The sequence below is a fragment of the Falco naumanni genome, chromosome 11 (assembly GCF_017639655.2).
Source record: "Falco naumanni isolate bFalNau1 chromosome 11, bFalNau1.pat, whole genome shotgun sequence".
Taxonomy (NCBI): domain Eukaryota; kingdom Metazoa; phylum Chordata; class Aves; order Falconiformes; family Falconidae; genus Falco; species Falco naumanni.
The window spans coordinates 19116307-19131836 of record NC_054064.1 but is presented as its reverse complement, the minus strand read 5'-3'; the positions used below and the strand labels follow the sequence as shown (position 1 = coordinate 19131836).

Genomic DNA, 15530 nt, shown 5'->3' with positions numbered 1-15530 from the left:
TTTCTGTAGCAAACTGAAATGCTGTTAAACAGGATCAGCTGGGAACAAGTCCTTACCAGGGTCCACAGGAACTATCCTGACTACAGGAAACACAAGTTCGCACACTCTCCACACACTGTTTCATGCCAGCAATTGCATATTGCTCTTAACAAAAAATTAAATAAATAAATAAATAAATAAAGCGCTCCTATATTCCTCTACTAACCTGGCAACATATTTACTCTTAAGATGGATACTGACGCACACAATACTTACTGCAGCTGAAAGTGTTTATTGTAGCACATTTATAATGTGTAAACCTTCAGACAGAACATGATTAGTGTCCTCCACCTTTGTGCACAGCATTATACATTGTCACATACAGCTATAGGAATGTTGCTCACAAATGCAAGTTATCTAAAACATGATTCCCTTTGGTTTTCTATTTTGCTCCCAGAGTGAAAAGACTATAGAAAATAAGGCATCCACTAAATGGTATCATACTCAACAAAGTATATAAACTAAGTTGTCAAAACTGAACTTTTATAAGATCTAATGTTTCAGACAGCTACTAACAGTACCAGGTTATTAGGTTGGTGGGAAACATCCAATTTCTAAAGTGTGGGGAGAGATGATGCTCCGAGATGTATCTTCTGTGTATTTGACTTAGTTTGCACTTCAGGTTAATGCCTGTGATACTGAGTGCTAGGTTGGTGTTCAAAGTTGCAGTTGTCCAGCGCTATTTCTACTTACAGTTGAAAGTTACTGCATTTCTAATCCACTCATAATCTAGCCAAGTCTCTGAACACAGACAGCTTTTTAATGCCCTTTGCATTCTAGTGCAATTTAACTGAGGAAACAAATAGAACAAAGCTAATAAAAAAAAAAAAAACTAACCCCCCTGAACTAGCAGTGAGAGTGCCTAATCAGAAAGACTTGAAGTTTATCATAAGCTTCTTCCACAGGGTTACACTGTTTTCCAAGAAAAGCAAATTCAGTCTTTAGGTATAAGGTCTTCCACCAGCTCCACTGTCCGGTTCTTGCTATGTGTGCTGCTTTAAAGCCTCCATGACACAATCCCACAACCCATCAAATATGTTAACTACAACCTGTACAAGAAAGGGGAAAGAAGTTGTCAGGGGCGTGCATCAAAATAATAGTTTCATTATACAAGGAGCCTTAAAAATGCATTTGAACTATTTAATTACTAATGTGACATGCACTGGTAAGAAACTCCTATGAACCACCATAAAATATTTTGAACATGTGAAAGAATTAAGAGAAGCCTTGTGTGTCCTGTAGGACCGTATGACTATTTAAGGAGCAGAAGCCCTAGAACAGGTAATGCAACGTTCTGCTGAAAGCACTTATTTATTCCTGCAGATGATTTGTTTCAAAGTAAAACCAAAAGACCACTGTACAGAGCTAATGGAGCAATGCCCAGTATTCAAAGGTAACTGCAAAGTTAGCCCCTGGTCTAGCTTCTAGAGAAAGAAACACACTATTTCCAGATGAAAAAAATCTTTTAACACTAACATGCATATGGTAGGAGGCATGCATGTGGATCGAGGCATTTGATACCAGGATAAAAATCATCAAAGAGCAGGTAATCCATTTAGGAAACAAGGCTCTGAAACAAGGCACTTAAATGCCTACAGCTCTTTTCAAGTCCAGGGTGCTGCTGGATGCCCAATGGTCCTGATGAAAATTGCTTGAAAGTAACCAAATTTTCCTTTTCAAATGTTCTTCTAGAGTCCCGGGCCTCACAGTCAGTGGGAAAAGCATTAGTATTACATCCCCATCCTGTCCCAGCTCACGCTGGGTTTCTTACCTGGTTAAACTGAGAGGTGTGTGCAGAAAAGGAAATATTAACATGCCCATGCCCTTTACCCACGAGCAAGATGCCCTGCTCTGTTTCGTCCGACACTTCCATCTCCAGTAAGGCACTCAGTCAGAACAGTGGCTCTCTGCTCTGGACTGGCTCACAGCAGGCTCTGTTGTCTCCCTATTCCAAAATATGTCCCCATCTCCTTCCCCTCATAAATATATTCTGTGTGGCATATAACAATATAGCACACCAGAAAAGTCCAATACAAGGAGCTACAAATACCTTTGATCTTTTCAATCAAGCTGCAAATATTTCAAGGCTTCCCCACCAAGGGAGCCCCCAGCAAGCAAGACTCAAGAGTTGCTGCCAGCCAGGTTAAATATAAACCACATACCCTGCAAGCAGTATTCCTGAAGAAACAAAACTTCAAGTAACTGAAGCATTAAGCTCTCCACAGCGGAAGTTAGGCAATGCTTTTCCAAGTGTTTTGGTAGTATCTTAAATTGCATGCTGTCTTAAAACCTTGGCAAGCTGAATTTGTCTCTAAGTTTCAGGCCTTCTACCATTTAAGTTGGGACACCTTACTGCACGTTATCACTAAAAAGTGGGTAAGAAGACACTGAATGAGTTCTGCAAGTTCTGCCTATTACAGTGAGTACAGGAAGTGTTAAAGCTTACACATTATACATATGGGGTTCCCAAGTTACTGGATATATTACCTAACTTTCTGTACTGTTTTCATGTTAAGGGATTCTTGATTTAAAAGTACCCTAACCTCTCCTAAGGAGTTTGTTCGCTGCAGGCATTTTGCTAAAGTGCTCCATTCTAGAGCATTAGAAATAGTTTGGGACATTTTTTTAGGGGGAGGTGGGGGTGGTATCCACTCCACTCCCCAAAATTTAAGTACTCTTCATAAACATTATACCAGGGACATTTTGTGGTGGGTTGCTTTTGCATATACCTTAATGTCTAATTTTAATATAGGTACATACCATTACAACAACAGAAGAGAGATGCAGAACTCTCCTCCTCTAACCTGTACCTTCCAGAGTTTGGTAAGTCTTTGCACTGAGATATAAATCTCTGAAGTTCTGTCTCCGGAAAGCCATCTTGCTGGTAGTGCTAAAAATTGACATTTAGTTAAACATTTAACAAAGCTAAAACACACAACAATCCACATCCTCCCCAGACCACTTTTCAGATGTTGCTCTAGAGCCTGAAATCAGAGGATTCACAGAACAAAATATGAAGTTACTGCTTTTTGTCAATATTTAGCTTCTGTCAGAGCAGGAAATCAGACAGGCTTGTAAGAAAACTGAAGCAGGGAGGGATTAAAAACCTGTCTTCATCACTCTACAGCCTCAAGAGTAGCCATTACATTTATTCTTAATGCATTTTTATTGCAAACAAAAAGTAAGAGTCCATGCTTACCTTGACAGTTTCATACGTATCTGTAATAAGTGCAATGAAGAGACTCAGCACCATATAGATGAACAGACTGATGAAGGAGTAGAGGTAGATCCTACTGAATAACCAAACCAAGTAACTTTTCTGCTGCATTTTTGCAAAGGTGGCAAACATGTCATCTCCATTGATCAATGAAAAAAGGCATTCGGAAACCATGTTCAAAGAACGAAACTAGAGAGGAGGGAAGAAGACAAGTACATCCATCGCCACTTTATTTGGATCCAAAGACTGTACGTAACACAAAGAAGATACACAGCTGATGACTGGCTGCCTCAGATCTCTTTTTACACCCAGGGTATGACAAGGTGGAAACAGTAAAACATTTGAGGAATGTAAACATGCACATTCAATTCAGGCAAGCCAATTTAACTTTTAAAAGGGATAAGGATAAAATCTCCAAAGCTTTAGTCTGACACCAGGGTTCTGCAAGATGAAAATTATTTCTCAAAATACCAGCATGTGATTGGGAGTCACAGCAGCTTCCACTTCTGACTCAGAGCTTTCATAACTCAAGGAAAGTCAGATTGAGTCATGGAAGTCAGACTCCTCAAACAAAGCAGCAGCATCATGTTGAAGATGCACTATTTTTATATTAAGGGAAGCCTTGACATGTAAACTTAGAAGACAACAGCAGTAATCTCTCATTTGTTTGGAATCCATTCTGTTATTCAAGTTGTCTTTTTTCATGTTAAGTATATTACCTTCACATGGTACGGTCCCAGTACAATCCATCCACAGAAACAATAGCCCAGGTAGATCATAGCAGCACAACAGCAGAACCTCATTACGTTGGGTAATGCTGCTCGCAGTGTTAAGATGAGAAGCTGCACAAAGCAATGCAAACCGTTAGAATTCAACCAGACATCTCTTCCAGTCCTCTTATAGCAACAAACAGAATAAATACCAACAGCATGAAGATCTCAGGAGATCCTTACATTATACTTCTGAAAGAAACCTAGGTAGCGAATGACTCCAAGCCACACAAGCATAGTGGATGTTCCTAGGAGTATGCTACAGACATCATAACTTGTCAGACTCTAAAAAACAGAAGGAAAAAAGAAATCAAGTATTATAACAACTGACAGGTTCTACATTGTGACTCTCATTACTACAAAGATCTGTTAAGAAACATTGTTTCCCCTGGCAATCTCTTCCATTAAAAATTAGTTTCAGGCAATGTACATTAAAGAGCAGAAGTCCCACCAAAGAGCAAGGGCACTTTCAAGTGTAACTCATTTCACTTGCCTTTACATAGGGCAGTTTGTAAATAGCTTCTGACAAGACAAGCCTCATTTGGAAGACCTAGAGGGCAGCTGCACTGCAGGTACAGAGCCACCCCTCTGTGCCTGCCTCACTGGGACCTGCAGAATGGCACTGCAAACTATGCTGCTTCCAGACCCGTGGCAGCTGCTTCTGGAATCTGCATTGACAGATTCCCCAGAGCTCAGGAATCTCTCCACTGCATCCCAACGGACCGTGTAGACACGACTTTAGAACCACAGAGCGAAGAAGGTTCTTCTAGTACATAGGCAAAGCAGGTTTTAAAAAATAGCATGACTTGTCAGCAAAGCTCAGATAAACACTAAGGAGGATCTTGTTAGGTAGCCAGGAACTGTGAGGTGTAGAAAGTTATCAAGGACAAGACTAATTAGCTTCTAATTAATTCTAACTGGAACTTCATTTATATTTTATTGGCACTTCACTGGTTTTTTTCCACCTGTACACACTGGCCTGTTTCCATTTGAGTTAGCATATACCCTGTTCCCTGAACTGCAGCTCTGCTCTGAAACAGATCACGCCAGCTTACTTGAATAAGTTCTTACTATTTTGTGTTTTTATTCCTCTACGAGTTGGCTAATCTTTTATATCAGCGTAATTCATTTACAGCTTGACAAAACACAACTTTAGGCTACTTTAATATGAACTCATTATTCAGCCACTGGTTTTCACACAGTAATATGGAACAAAATCTTGTTCTTATGGTCCACAAGTCTTGCAAAATTAAGTGAAACGTACCTGTAGAGAAGAGTTTTAGTACAATTCTCTCTTAGAAAAATAACATACATAAATAAATGTATTTATATATATATATATAAGATACCGGAATCCCAAATGCAGGATCTTACTCCAGTCTTGTTCTCGTCTTCTCTTCTCCCAAAGCAGGATGGAGTTACCTCTTATTTTAGCCAACTTCCTCATAGCTTCTTTCTATTCCTAAGATCTGAGTTTATAGTTCCTAAGGTAAGATAAGGCAATTTGTACAGGGTGTTTATGATCGTCAAGCTGTCACCAGATGGATTTCAGACCCATCCTTTCATCACTACTGTCCAAAGTCTGCGGTGTTGCAATGTCACACTTCAAAGTCTGCTACAGATTCGGTGAAGAACAACATTATCTAAATATTAGAGTGCCTCAGCATAGCATATTGTAATAATTTTTCTTCCCTAATTCTGGCTGCACATTATATGTTTTAGAAAGACTTTTTTTCTATATCAAGTTTATTTTAGAAATGGAAGGCCCAGAACCTGGCTGTGACTGACCATTATGTACATGCTGGTAACCAGAAGCTGGAAAGGCAGCAAAGTGATGTTTAGGAGAGAGTCTCTAGTTAAATGGGGAACAGAAAGTTAAATGCTAAATTTTAAAAAATCCATCAAACAAGCAAATATAAGTGGTCCTAAATAGGCAGGAGAGGAAGTCCACAGTCTTAACTTTCAGAGATGAAGTTCAGTTTATTCCTTGGAGTCACAAAGGAGCAATGATAATTTTAAGTATAATAACTAGCGATATCTGGAGTTTTTAAATCTCACAACTGGAAACTACACATTTCAGTTATAATTCCAGAGGAGAAGATAGGAGTTTTAAAATTTCATGCCACTCAGAATCAAGTATAGATGGCCTGAAGTCCTCCGAGATATTTAAACCTAGCTGGGACAGAAACAATCAGTTTTGCTTCCACCTGACAGTACGAAAAGCTTACCTTGGCTTGTATCTCCATCTTTAGAGTTGATCCAGCAATAGTTAGGACATCACTAATCATAATCAGGATATACCACCCATTGACAAATTCCATTTGATCACTGAAAGATACTTCTTTCTTATAATAATATAGGAAAAAGCTTACAAATTCCTAGGGGGAAGGAAGAAATAAAAAATTTAATGAGACTAAAACAAGATGTGAAGACTTCCCAAGGAAAGAGTTATACCCACCCTTTGGAGCTGAACTCCTTTAACCACGGATCGTGTGCAAAGGACCAAGGAAGCCAGACAAGTCAATATCACAAAAGCATCGAAGATCATCATGTAATGAGTGTTCTTTTGTACTGCAAGGACAAAAATGTACGTGTTTATAGTCTGATGCATTTCATCTTGCTGACCGTCTTGAGTATTGAAGTAAGAGGCAAGTTTTGATGTTAACTATGAGTATACAACTGAGTTAAGAAAAATCTTAGCATTTTCCCCACAAAAGTTTATCTGACATATTGTCACAAGAGACACAAGTGCATCTGCACTACAGGTACCACCTCAGTTCATTTAGGAGGGTTGATACCACATCGAAAGCATACCAGAGCGTGAGTGCTTCTTAAAGCCCTGCAGAACTAGAGTGGGAGTTGCCCACTTTATAAGCACTGGAATGGCCTTTGCAGTGACAGAACTTATTAAAAAAAAATTTAAAAAAAACATGTCTGGAACTTTAGAGTGTATATCTTCTCTTCCAGACCAGTATTTGACTATCAGATGGGTTTTCTGACCTAGAACAGTGCAGATAATTTGCAGTGCTGCTCAGCTAGCCAAGACCAACATCGAACTAGACAGGAGTTCACCATCACTTATGTTACTAAAATTCGTATTTTTCATCAACTAAGGTCAAATTTTCCACTAAATCTACAACTACACCTCTTTTGGGGTTTTATACCTATCATACTGCTGAAACTAGATGAGGCAGTATAAGGATTAGATTTTTAATGCTAAAAGAGTGATTGAGGAAAACAACTTAATGCTAAATTGGCAAGAAGGTGCAGCAATTCTCCAAAATTGGATACTGAAGTTCTAGTTGACGTCACAAACTGCACTACTCAGAAAAAGCCCACCTACTTCTTGCTTATACCAAGGTTACTAACACATGCGCTGTTGCCATTTAAGTTAGTTTTGCCATGTAGTCCAGAACAGCAACGACTTATTATTGTCCAATTGCAATCATTACCTTTGTATTTTCCCTTGGCTTTCAGAAGATAATACAGGGTACTCCAGGAAATTATTTTGAAAACTGTTATGGAGGCAATCTACATAGAAATCGAACGTGGATTATAAGAGAAGCCTGGTATCAAAACCGCCTTGCACTGCTAATCTGTTAGAGACAGCATGCCATCTGGTGTGCGTTTGTAACACAACAGCTAGCAAAGCTAGTTGATAAAAGAATATGCATTGCGCAAGTGGTGTGGTTTGTACTCTGTGATCCGTTTCATTTAATTCCCCAAAATTAACTCCAGTCTGGATCTTTAAAAACAAACAAACAAACCTATTTCACTTTTTTTTCACTACCAGCTCTTCATTTCCTAATGTAGGCATAGCAAAGGGGAAAGCAGCAAAGTAGAAAAAATGGACCTGATTCATCCTATTGCTTATTTCAGCAAAAAATTAAAAATTAAGTGGAATTTAGAGTCCTGGAAAACTCCTGACTTTCAAAGAGATTGTTTTCTCTAATCAAAAAAGATCTCAGACAACGTTTTGACCAGACCAAAGAGCTGCCAAAAAAGGGTGCTCTTGTGAGTAACTGCTTAAGACAATATAACCATACTGGGTGTCTCAGTTACACCCAAATACACGCCAAACAACATTTAAGCAGCAGTCAGAAGTGTTTCCAGCCATTCCACTCTAGCAAGCCTTAACAACAGTGCTTCCTTATCATCTTTCCCGGTGCTAAGTCCTGAAATAAGAATGAATCAGTTTCAACTTTCCACTGCTATCATGTGTCCTTCTGTTGCCTGGTGCTAGAACAACAGTTCACAGCCCTACCTTAAGCAATGAGCAGCGTAAGTTGGGTAGCCAAAGCTAGAAGGAAGCATGGTAATGTGTGGAAAAATATTGGTTTGACAGTGCCAATGGTGCAAGGTTTGAGAACTTCTAAGGAAAGCAATGGTGTGGCTGGGTTCCCAGGATTTCAGATCAGAGCTTGAAGAACATAATTGTTTAGAAAATCAGGTTTAGAGGGCACTCACTAGAAAATGTACGTCAAGAGTCCCTCATCTTTTAATAAAGAAAATGGTTAACAAATATTGTGCTAGTGTGACAAAAGTTTAGCATGAAAATTTGAACACATTTATGTCACTTACTTGATCCAGAAACATGCCAGTCTTTACATTCCCTGATCGCTATGTCGTTGTCTAGACTTATTTTAATTCTTCCACTGTGTGCTTTATTATCAAACACTATCTGTATTAACAACAACCAAAAAAAAAGTGCATGTCTTTAAAGTTAAACCATTACATATGTAGCATACTGTATTGCTAAGCTTGTATAATGATTCAGAACAATTCTCCTAGGGGAGAAGTTACAAACCTTGTTTAAGCTTAATGTAACTCCAGTTCATTCAAATAAACACTGTCAAAGTGAAAGACAAATCTGGTAAACCATGTATTTGCCACAAATTGCTTCATCAACTAGATACTAGGTGAAATTCTTTTGAACTACAGCCTCATTCCTCTATGATCTGAAAACAACCTTTCCTAGAAGCATCTCTCTAAAGAGAAGAGGTTTATCCTTTCATTGCACTTCAGATGAATTAGAGCGCAGAAGGCTGTAAGCCAAGTCAGTGCTTCAGGACCACACCACAAGCACCCAAAACTGAACCTCCCAGCCACAGCTGGTGGGTGTTTGGAGGGTACACTAGGCCATGACAGAGTAATCCAGGCACCGCTGGGGACCAGTCAGCGGTGCCCAGCACTTATCAGAAAACATCTGCACTGACTGTGTATGGTAAACCAGTGAGAACGATCTCTCATTTCGAACAGAAAGACACACAGCAGGCTTCCACGTACCCGCAGACTGAAATCGTAACAGTCAGGGAGCTCATGGTGACGAACAGTCTGGAGGTTGATTGCCTTCAGGTTGAACATGAGCTGCACCGTCACCAGTCTGCAACAGAGCTTCGGATTAGCTTTTCACAGGGAAAATGCATGAATACCCCAACACAGGGGGTGCTGATTCCTCCTCACCTGTGGAAATCCAGAGTGAAATTCAAACTGTGCTTTCCCACTGTTGTGCTGTCTAACGGCGACGTTGGCTCAATGTACAAGCAGTCTGCAATGGATAAGTACTCACAACAACATCTCACGGGTTATCGTGCCCTTTAACTGTATCTGCCTTTCCCATGCCCGAGGCTGTAAAGAGCTGTTGACTATACCAGACGAGATAGCATGCTTAAGTGAGGAGTCATTTGGGAAGCTAGCTGACAAATACATCGGCTTCCCTCAATACCAGCCAAGTTACTCATCATGAATTCACAGGGAAGGCTCCTGAAATTAGCCCAGAATACTATATTAGATGTCCATCAGTGCTAACAGCTCATCACTTGTTTTGTGGCAGTGGACACGAAAGACTGTTACCTTGGAGGTGAGGGCTAGAGGTCAGTTACACAGTAGTTTTCTTACCAGTTTTGGCTGCTAGTAAATTCAATACAGATCATGTAATAGGACTACACAACACTGTGGGATTATTTTTTTCTTAAGAATTTATCCTCCCAAAGAACTGCTATAATAGATTAGGTTCATCACCAGTCACAATCTCTGGGTCTATATCAAAGGTGTCGTTTCCAGGACAGATGATTCCTCGCTTGTAGAACTGCTGACACACGGCCAGAGGTGTCTCTTCTGCTCCCTTCTTCTCATAAGCATGGTTTCCAACAGAGATGTTGGGCAGCTGTAAGTACTAAAGTTCAGAACAAACAGACAAGCTGACTTACAAGGCAACAAAACCGTTAATCTCTAAAAAAACCCCCAAACCAAAAACTAAACTGAGAGAAGTTTGGATCTGTGCCATAACCCATCTTTTTTATTTAAAAGGTCACCCAAAGAACTCTGAAAACTACACCACACTACAAGCAAGTCACCAAATACTTCAAGGTATTTGACAGAAACACTAAGTGCAGGACTTGGATCTAAATACCTTGTTGTGTATCATTTTTCTCTCTTTACAATCCTTACTGGAAAGCCTAATTTGTTACTTGCAAAGAACTCTGGCTCAAATCCAAGGGCTGCATTTAGTGCATAATTAGCATGTTGATTAGCTTTAAGGGTGTCACCACAAGTACAATCCTCTGGCAATGACAGGAAACCTAAGTGAGTTGACACTCTGGTCTTCAGCAACTGGCCCAGAAGTTCAATTTCAGACACCATCAGGGAAGGTGGAAAAAGAAAAGGTATCCAGGTAAAAAGCATATATATTGTATATGTTGCAGCAACATCCTTACCTGGTTTATTGCAAAGAATATCTGGTCATAGACATCTGTTTGTGTGTATACAGCATAGGTATCATCCATTCTGTCCGTGTATCCTTTCAGGAAGAGATGTTTGAATGCAACAGTGTTCTCTTCTTTGAAAGCAACCACCATTTGATTGCTCAATCCAAAAACAACCAGCTGAAAAAGACATATTTCCTGTTCAAAGCTGGCTTGTGGATTAACATACCAGTCCTGTCCTACAAACAGCCACTCTTTTGTCCTGATGGTAGATACGGCAGTTACACACAGGCTGCTTACTCCTTTTCACATCTGGTCAAAAGAAAGTTTGACTTTAAGGAAACAATGGGTTTCAAGAATGTTCCTTTAACATGTTTACCAGCATCTTGGCCAAGGACTCTCATTTTTGCAAAGAAAAGGATACCATCTCAAATTCAAGCTACCTATATAATGTTACACGTGCTTTGTGAGTTCAGCTTGACATTAATATGATTTGCCTTGGGGAATATCAGTGTCCCTCAGCCAAAAAGGCAGGACAGAACTTAACCAGACCCCACTTTGAAGTCCTTACTCCAGTGCACAAAAGGCGAATTGAGGACAACTTAGAAAACCAAACATCTCTTCCTCATGTTTCAGTGAAAGGTGCTTTGAGAATAACTGACCAAAACTGTGCTTGTAACAGGATAACCTCTAACTGTTCACGAAAAGCATAAAACCCTCCTAGCTACTACCCAGGCTCTAAAAGGTTTCTAGAAAAATGTGATGTATTGTTTGTGGGAGCTCACAATTCCCTTCAATGACTATTGTTTCACTAGTGTCAGGAGTGTTGTAAAGAAATTCATCAGAGATAAGTCTGAATCGGTAGTCTACAGATTAGTTTTATGGCCATGATGCATAACGGATATGTAGGTTTTGGTATGAATAATTCGGTTACAGAGATACTGAAATGCTTTGTGGGCGATCTCATCATGCAGGCATGCAGGAATACACCAGCAAATCAACAGTGCTAGGATTGCATTACCTATGGGCAGATTTTCTCTGAAAAGGCTAAATCAGCATTAGTTTCTTTTTTATTTAGGTTCTTCCACCATCAAATTTTATTTCTAGTTGCAAAATGGGACAGATGACAATCAGAGAATGATGATACATTTAAAACTGAAGCAGTAAGGGATACAAACATGCTGCCAGATGTATAGCAGGAGAACTATTCATGCAACTGTGGCAAACATGCTGACACCACCACAAAGGTAAACCACACGTGGGCAACTCTGAAGGACCATCAACTGAGGTATTAGAAAGGTTTTATGAAGGATCTTCATCCTCCTTGACCACAGAACTTAGACAAACAACTGTGTTTTGTGCAGCAGGTAAATGGGTTGTATGAAATTTCTGGTGCAAGGCTGGGTGAGAGGAAGAGTGGGGCAGAACTTCTGGGTTTTTTCCAATACAAGAGTGCGTATACCATACACAAGATACAAGGAAACATCACTAAAAGGCCACCAATTTCAGTTCGTATCACTGTGATATTGAAAGACAAGCCACTGTTTCTTCCCTTGAACACAAACACACCCAAAGTGGAGATGCTGGGGGGAACAGACGTATAAGGATGCCATCTTTTGCAGGGGAAGGAAAAAAAAAAGTAAAAACATGGTTTCTCTCATCTCTGTTCTTCGGAAAGATCTTTTTTTCAGTCAATATTTTTAGGAGAAAATTATGCCAGCTGAGATCTAAGATACATATATGCAACCACGACAGTTTTGTGTTCTATCCTCTGCCTTTCTCTGCACCGCACCATGAACAGCATTTGTCACCTGCATTCATTTGACTTCCCATGAGCTAAGAAGAGTCCCTGCTTCCATACTCACCTGAACGGTAACCATTGCTATTTTGAGTAGTTGAATCCCAAGTTTCCAAGGTTTCCTGCCCCGGGCCCAGAATTTCTCACATGGGTTCATGAAGAAGAATTTTAACTTCCTTCTAAGCTGGTCTTCCAAAAGCCCCTCCTGTGATACTGACAGGTGCTGTTTGTAGCTGCAAAGATTTTCATCATCGTAAGCACTGCAGCTGCTCACAGCCGCTTCAGGATTTTCCATTTCTGGAATGAAAAGAAGGTCCATGTCGGCTGGAAAACATGCAGGCATGAATACAGTAGCATCAGATCGGCCTGCACTGACAACCTGGACTCCAAAGATGTTTATCTTCTGTGAAAGGCACTTGCACACTACACTGAATTTAGGACCTACCTCACGATACTCCACATGTTCCGCAGAACCCAAAGAGAAGTTTGGACAAGCTCTTAAATTTGCAGATAGGATGTCACGACATTTATTTAATAGTGGAATTTCTGTCCCTTTGGAATTATGGAGTCACTTGCAGAAAACTTCATCATCTGTCACTTGCCAACAACATTACATATGCAAGACATCCTGACTCATTTCCTTCTGAGGAGGATACTCCAGAAGAGTATCAAAAGCCTCTCATGAGCATTCACTTTTCTGGAAAACTTGCCTACTTCTGTAGCTAGTATTTTCCCCCAAATCTAAAAGCTTGCTGTCCAGTCCTTGAAAGAAATGGAATTTCCAAGACAGCCAGCAGCTTTCTTAGACATTACTATTACCATCATTCCCTCTTGGAAATGGGGACCCAGCATGCCAAATTGCAATCCACAAATTACCTGAGCACATTAACTTGTCATTTAGCAAGATTACATCTATTTCTTCGGCCATAAAAGACAGAATGTAAACCAATGGTGATCATGAACCTAACAAAAAGACCAAAAGGTAATTGTATTCAAGCACTGTGATTAGCTGAAGAGGCTCACATTTTAGATGAGTATGAGGGGAAAGATTAGAAGAGAACCTTATAAACACAATTTGAGACACTACTCTCTGTAGTATTGAATGTGTTTAGACATTAATCAGTTACTGACTTCACTGACTCGCAAGCATGTTATAAATGCTTTAGAAAGTACTTAAGAGGTAGCCAGGAATATTTACTTCAAATAAAATATTGTTGACATTAAAAACAGAGGAGACAGGCTAAGTTGTGAATAAATGTAAAGATGCGCCATATGAGACAAGTCTATTTTAGTTTACCTAAGAAAATATAAGTCAAAGAAAAAATCATCACTAAGATTAATTTTTTAAAAAGTGTAGGTCACATGCCCCCCCCAGCAGCCCACACACACACCAGAACACCAGCCCACTCTCAGACACGATGCCAGCCCTTCCATTTCCCCGGCTGTCAGAGGGAAAGAAAAGTTTTCAATCAGCAGTTTAATACTAAGAATAGGCCCATTAATAGGCTTAAAAATACGCCAGCTCCGCTTCTGTCAGGTCTCCATTGCCCTGTGGGATACAGTGTGCCACAGGTCCCACTCATTTATTTACAGCGGATCCGTCGCTTCTAAGTTAAGCCTTACTCTGATACTGCGATATTCGGGTCCACGGATGTGCTTGATTTAAAAATCAAAATAAAAAAATTTAAAACGTCTTGACCTCGGGGTATCGGCTTGAGCAGACGTTCCAGGCAAACATGACACACCGGCGGTATTTTCTCTTTAAGCCGGGCGGAGACCCCGCGGGTCCCGGCGCCCCCTGCCCGGCGCAGCGCTGCGGACGGGCACAGCCGGCACGGGGGTGGCGCCCCCGCCGCACGGCACCGGCCCTTCCCCGGCAGCCGCCGCTGCTCGCCCCCGCCTGCCCGGCCCCGCGGAGCGCCGCAGCCCCCGCCCCTCCCGGGCTCGGCGCCGGTGCACCGCGCCGTCCCGCAGCCGTGAGCTGCCCCCCCCGCCCCCCAGCACCGCCCCGTGCTTTTGGAGACAAGGCTCCGGCATACCTGCCGCCGGCTCACGTCGCTGCCGCGGGGGTCCCGCTGCTCCCTGGGCTCCCGCCCACGCAGGCAGCCGGGCCGGGGGCCGAGGGGGCGGGGGCGGCCGTGAGGGCCCGCTGCCCGTGTCCGCCCTCCCGGCTCCGCGGGGCAGAGCTGGGGGCTCCGCCGGCCTCCGCCAACCCGCCGCGGCCCCGGGCCCGGGCCTCTGTCCCCGCCCGCCTGCCCCCTGCCGCGCCGGGCGGGCTCTCGGGCGGGGGGTGCCGGCTGCAGGCTTGTTAACTGGGGTCCTGCGTCGGCAGAAAGAAAAGGCAGCGCGTGCCTTGTAATTAGCGGTGCCCCATCTGTAATAAACCGCGCCGCTCAGGCCACAGAGCTGTACTGTGAGGAGCCGAGCGGGACGCCCGCCCCGCTCGGGTCATCGCGCTTAGGCGCAAGGAAGCCGTTACGGTTGTTCGCCGGGCTCCAAAGCGCCGCTCTCCTCGCCGGGCCGTGGCCGGCCTCAGCGCCCCGCGGCCACCAACCTGCGGGTCGCTGCCCGGGGGTACGGCCCGGGCCGCCGCCACTGCGCCCCGCCACCGGCGGGTGCCGCGGGGACACACGCAAGCGCTGGCGTGGAAAGAGACGGTAAAACAAGGGCGACGCAGACCCAGGGAGAGCAACGGGCGTTTTAAGAGGGGGAACCTCCCGGCTGTAGAGAGAGAAATGGAAAACGGGTCCCTCCCGCTTACCACGAGCAGGGCGGGTGGTCCTTGGGGTGCCACCAAGGACCAGCACTGGGTGCTCCGCAAACACAGCGGGAAAGGTACTCCGGGGCTCCCTGTGTGTTGCGTTGCAGCACAGCAAACGCAATTGCCTTTATGCATCAAAAGCGCGAAGGACGCTGCACACCCGTCCTCGTATCACCACATCGCACCGAATCACCCAAACCTCCTCCCCTGCGGGAGACGCCCCCGGCTGCCGCCCCCCGCG

The 15530-nt window shown here is 42.7% G+C and overlaps 1 protein-coding gene across 9 annotated transcripts; it reads right to left on the bottom strand.

Annotated features, from left to right (window-relative positions):
* Positions 1-255: 255 nt before the first annotated feature.
* Positions 256-15491, bottom strand: MCOLN3 (mucolipin TRP cation channel 3). 9 transcript variants are annotated; one of them, XM_040610243.1, is made up of 14 exons: positions 15290-15491; positions 13405-13491; positions 12596-12852; positions 10743-10910; positions 10048-10201; positions 9490-9574; positions 9313-9409; positions 8608-8707; positions 6485-6597; positions 6255-6404; positions 4210-4311; positions 3976-4098; positions 3239-3445; positions 256-2929 (listed from the first exon to the last, which is right to left on the bottom strand). In XM_040610243.1, exons 2-14 carry the CDS (start codon positions 13454-13456, stop codon positions 2783-2785), a joined length of 1755 nt encoding a protein of 584 aa, XP_040466177.1. In that variant the 5' UTR covers positions 13457-13491; positions 15290-15491; the 3' UTR covers positions 256-2782. The 9 variants fall into 9 exon arrangements, with proteins under 9 accessions (XP_040466177.1, XP_040466179.1, XP_040466180.1 ...); XM_040610245.1 differs by lacking the exon at positions 15290-15491 and adding an exon at positions 14568-15276; XM_040610246.1 differs by lacking the exon at positions 15290-15491 and having other exon boundaries at positions 256-1088; positions 2800-2929; positions 13405-14393.
* Between the last annotated feature and the right edge of the window lie 39 nt (positions 15492-15530).

Excerpts from the sequence above, each read along its gene's own strand:
- MCOLN3 (XM_040610243.1), bottom strand. The coding sequence starts at position 13,456 with ATGGCCGAAGAAATAGATGTAATCTTGCTAAATGACAAGTTAATGTGC. Across the intron at positions 6,598-8,607 it reads CTGGCATGTTTCTGGATCAA|TACAAAAGAACACTCATTAC; the intron begins GTAAGTGACATA and ends TTGTCCTTGCAG. Across the intron at positions 3,446-3,975 it reads TGGGACCGTACCATGTGAAG|TTTCGTTCTTTGAACATGGT; the intron begins GTAATATACTTA and ends CCTCCTCTCTAG.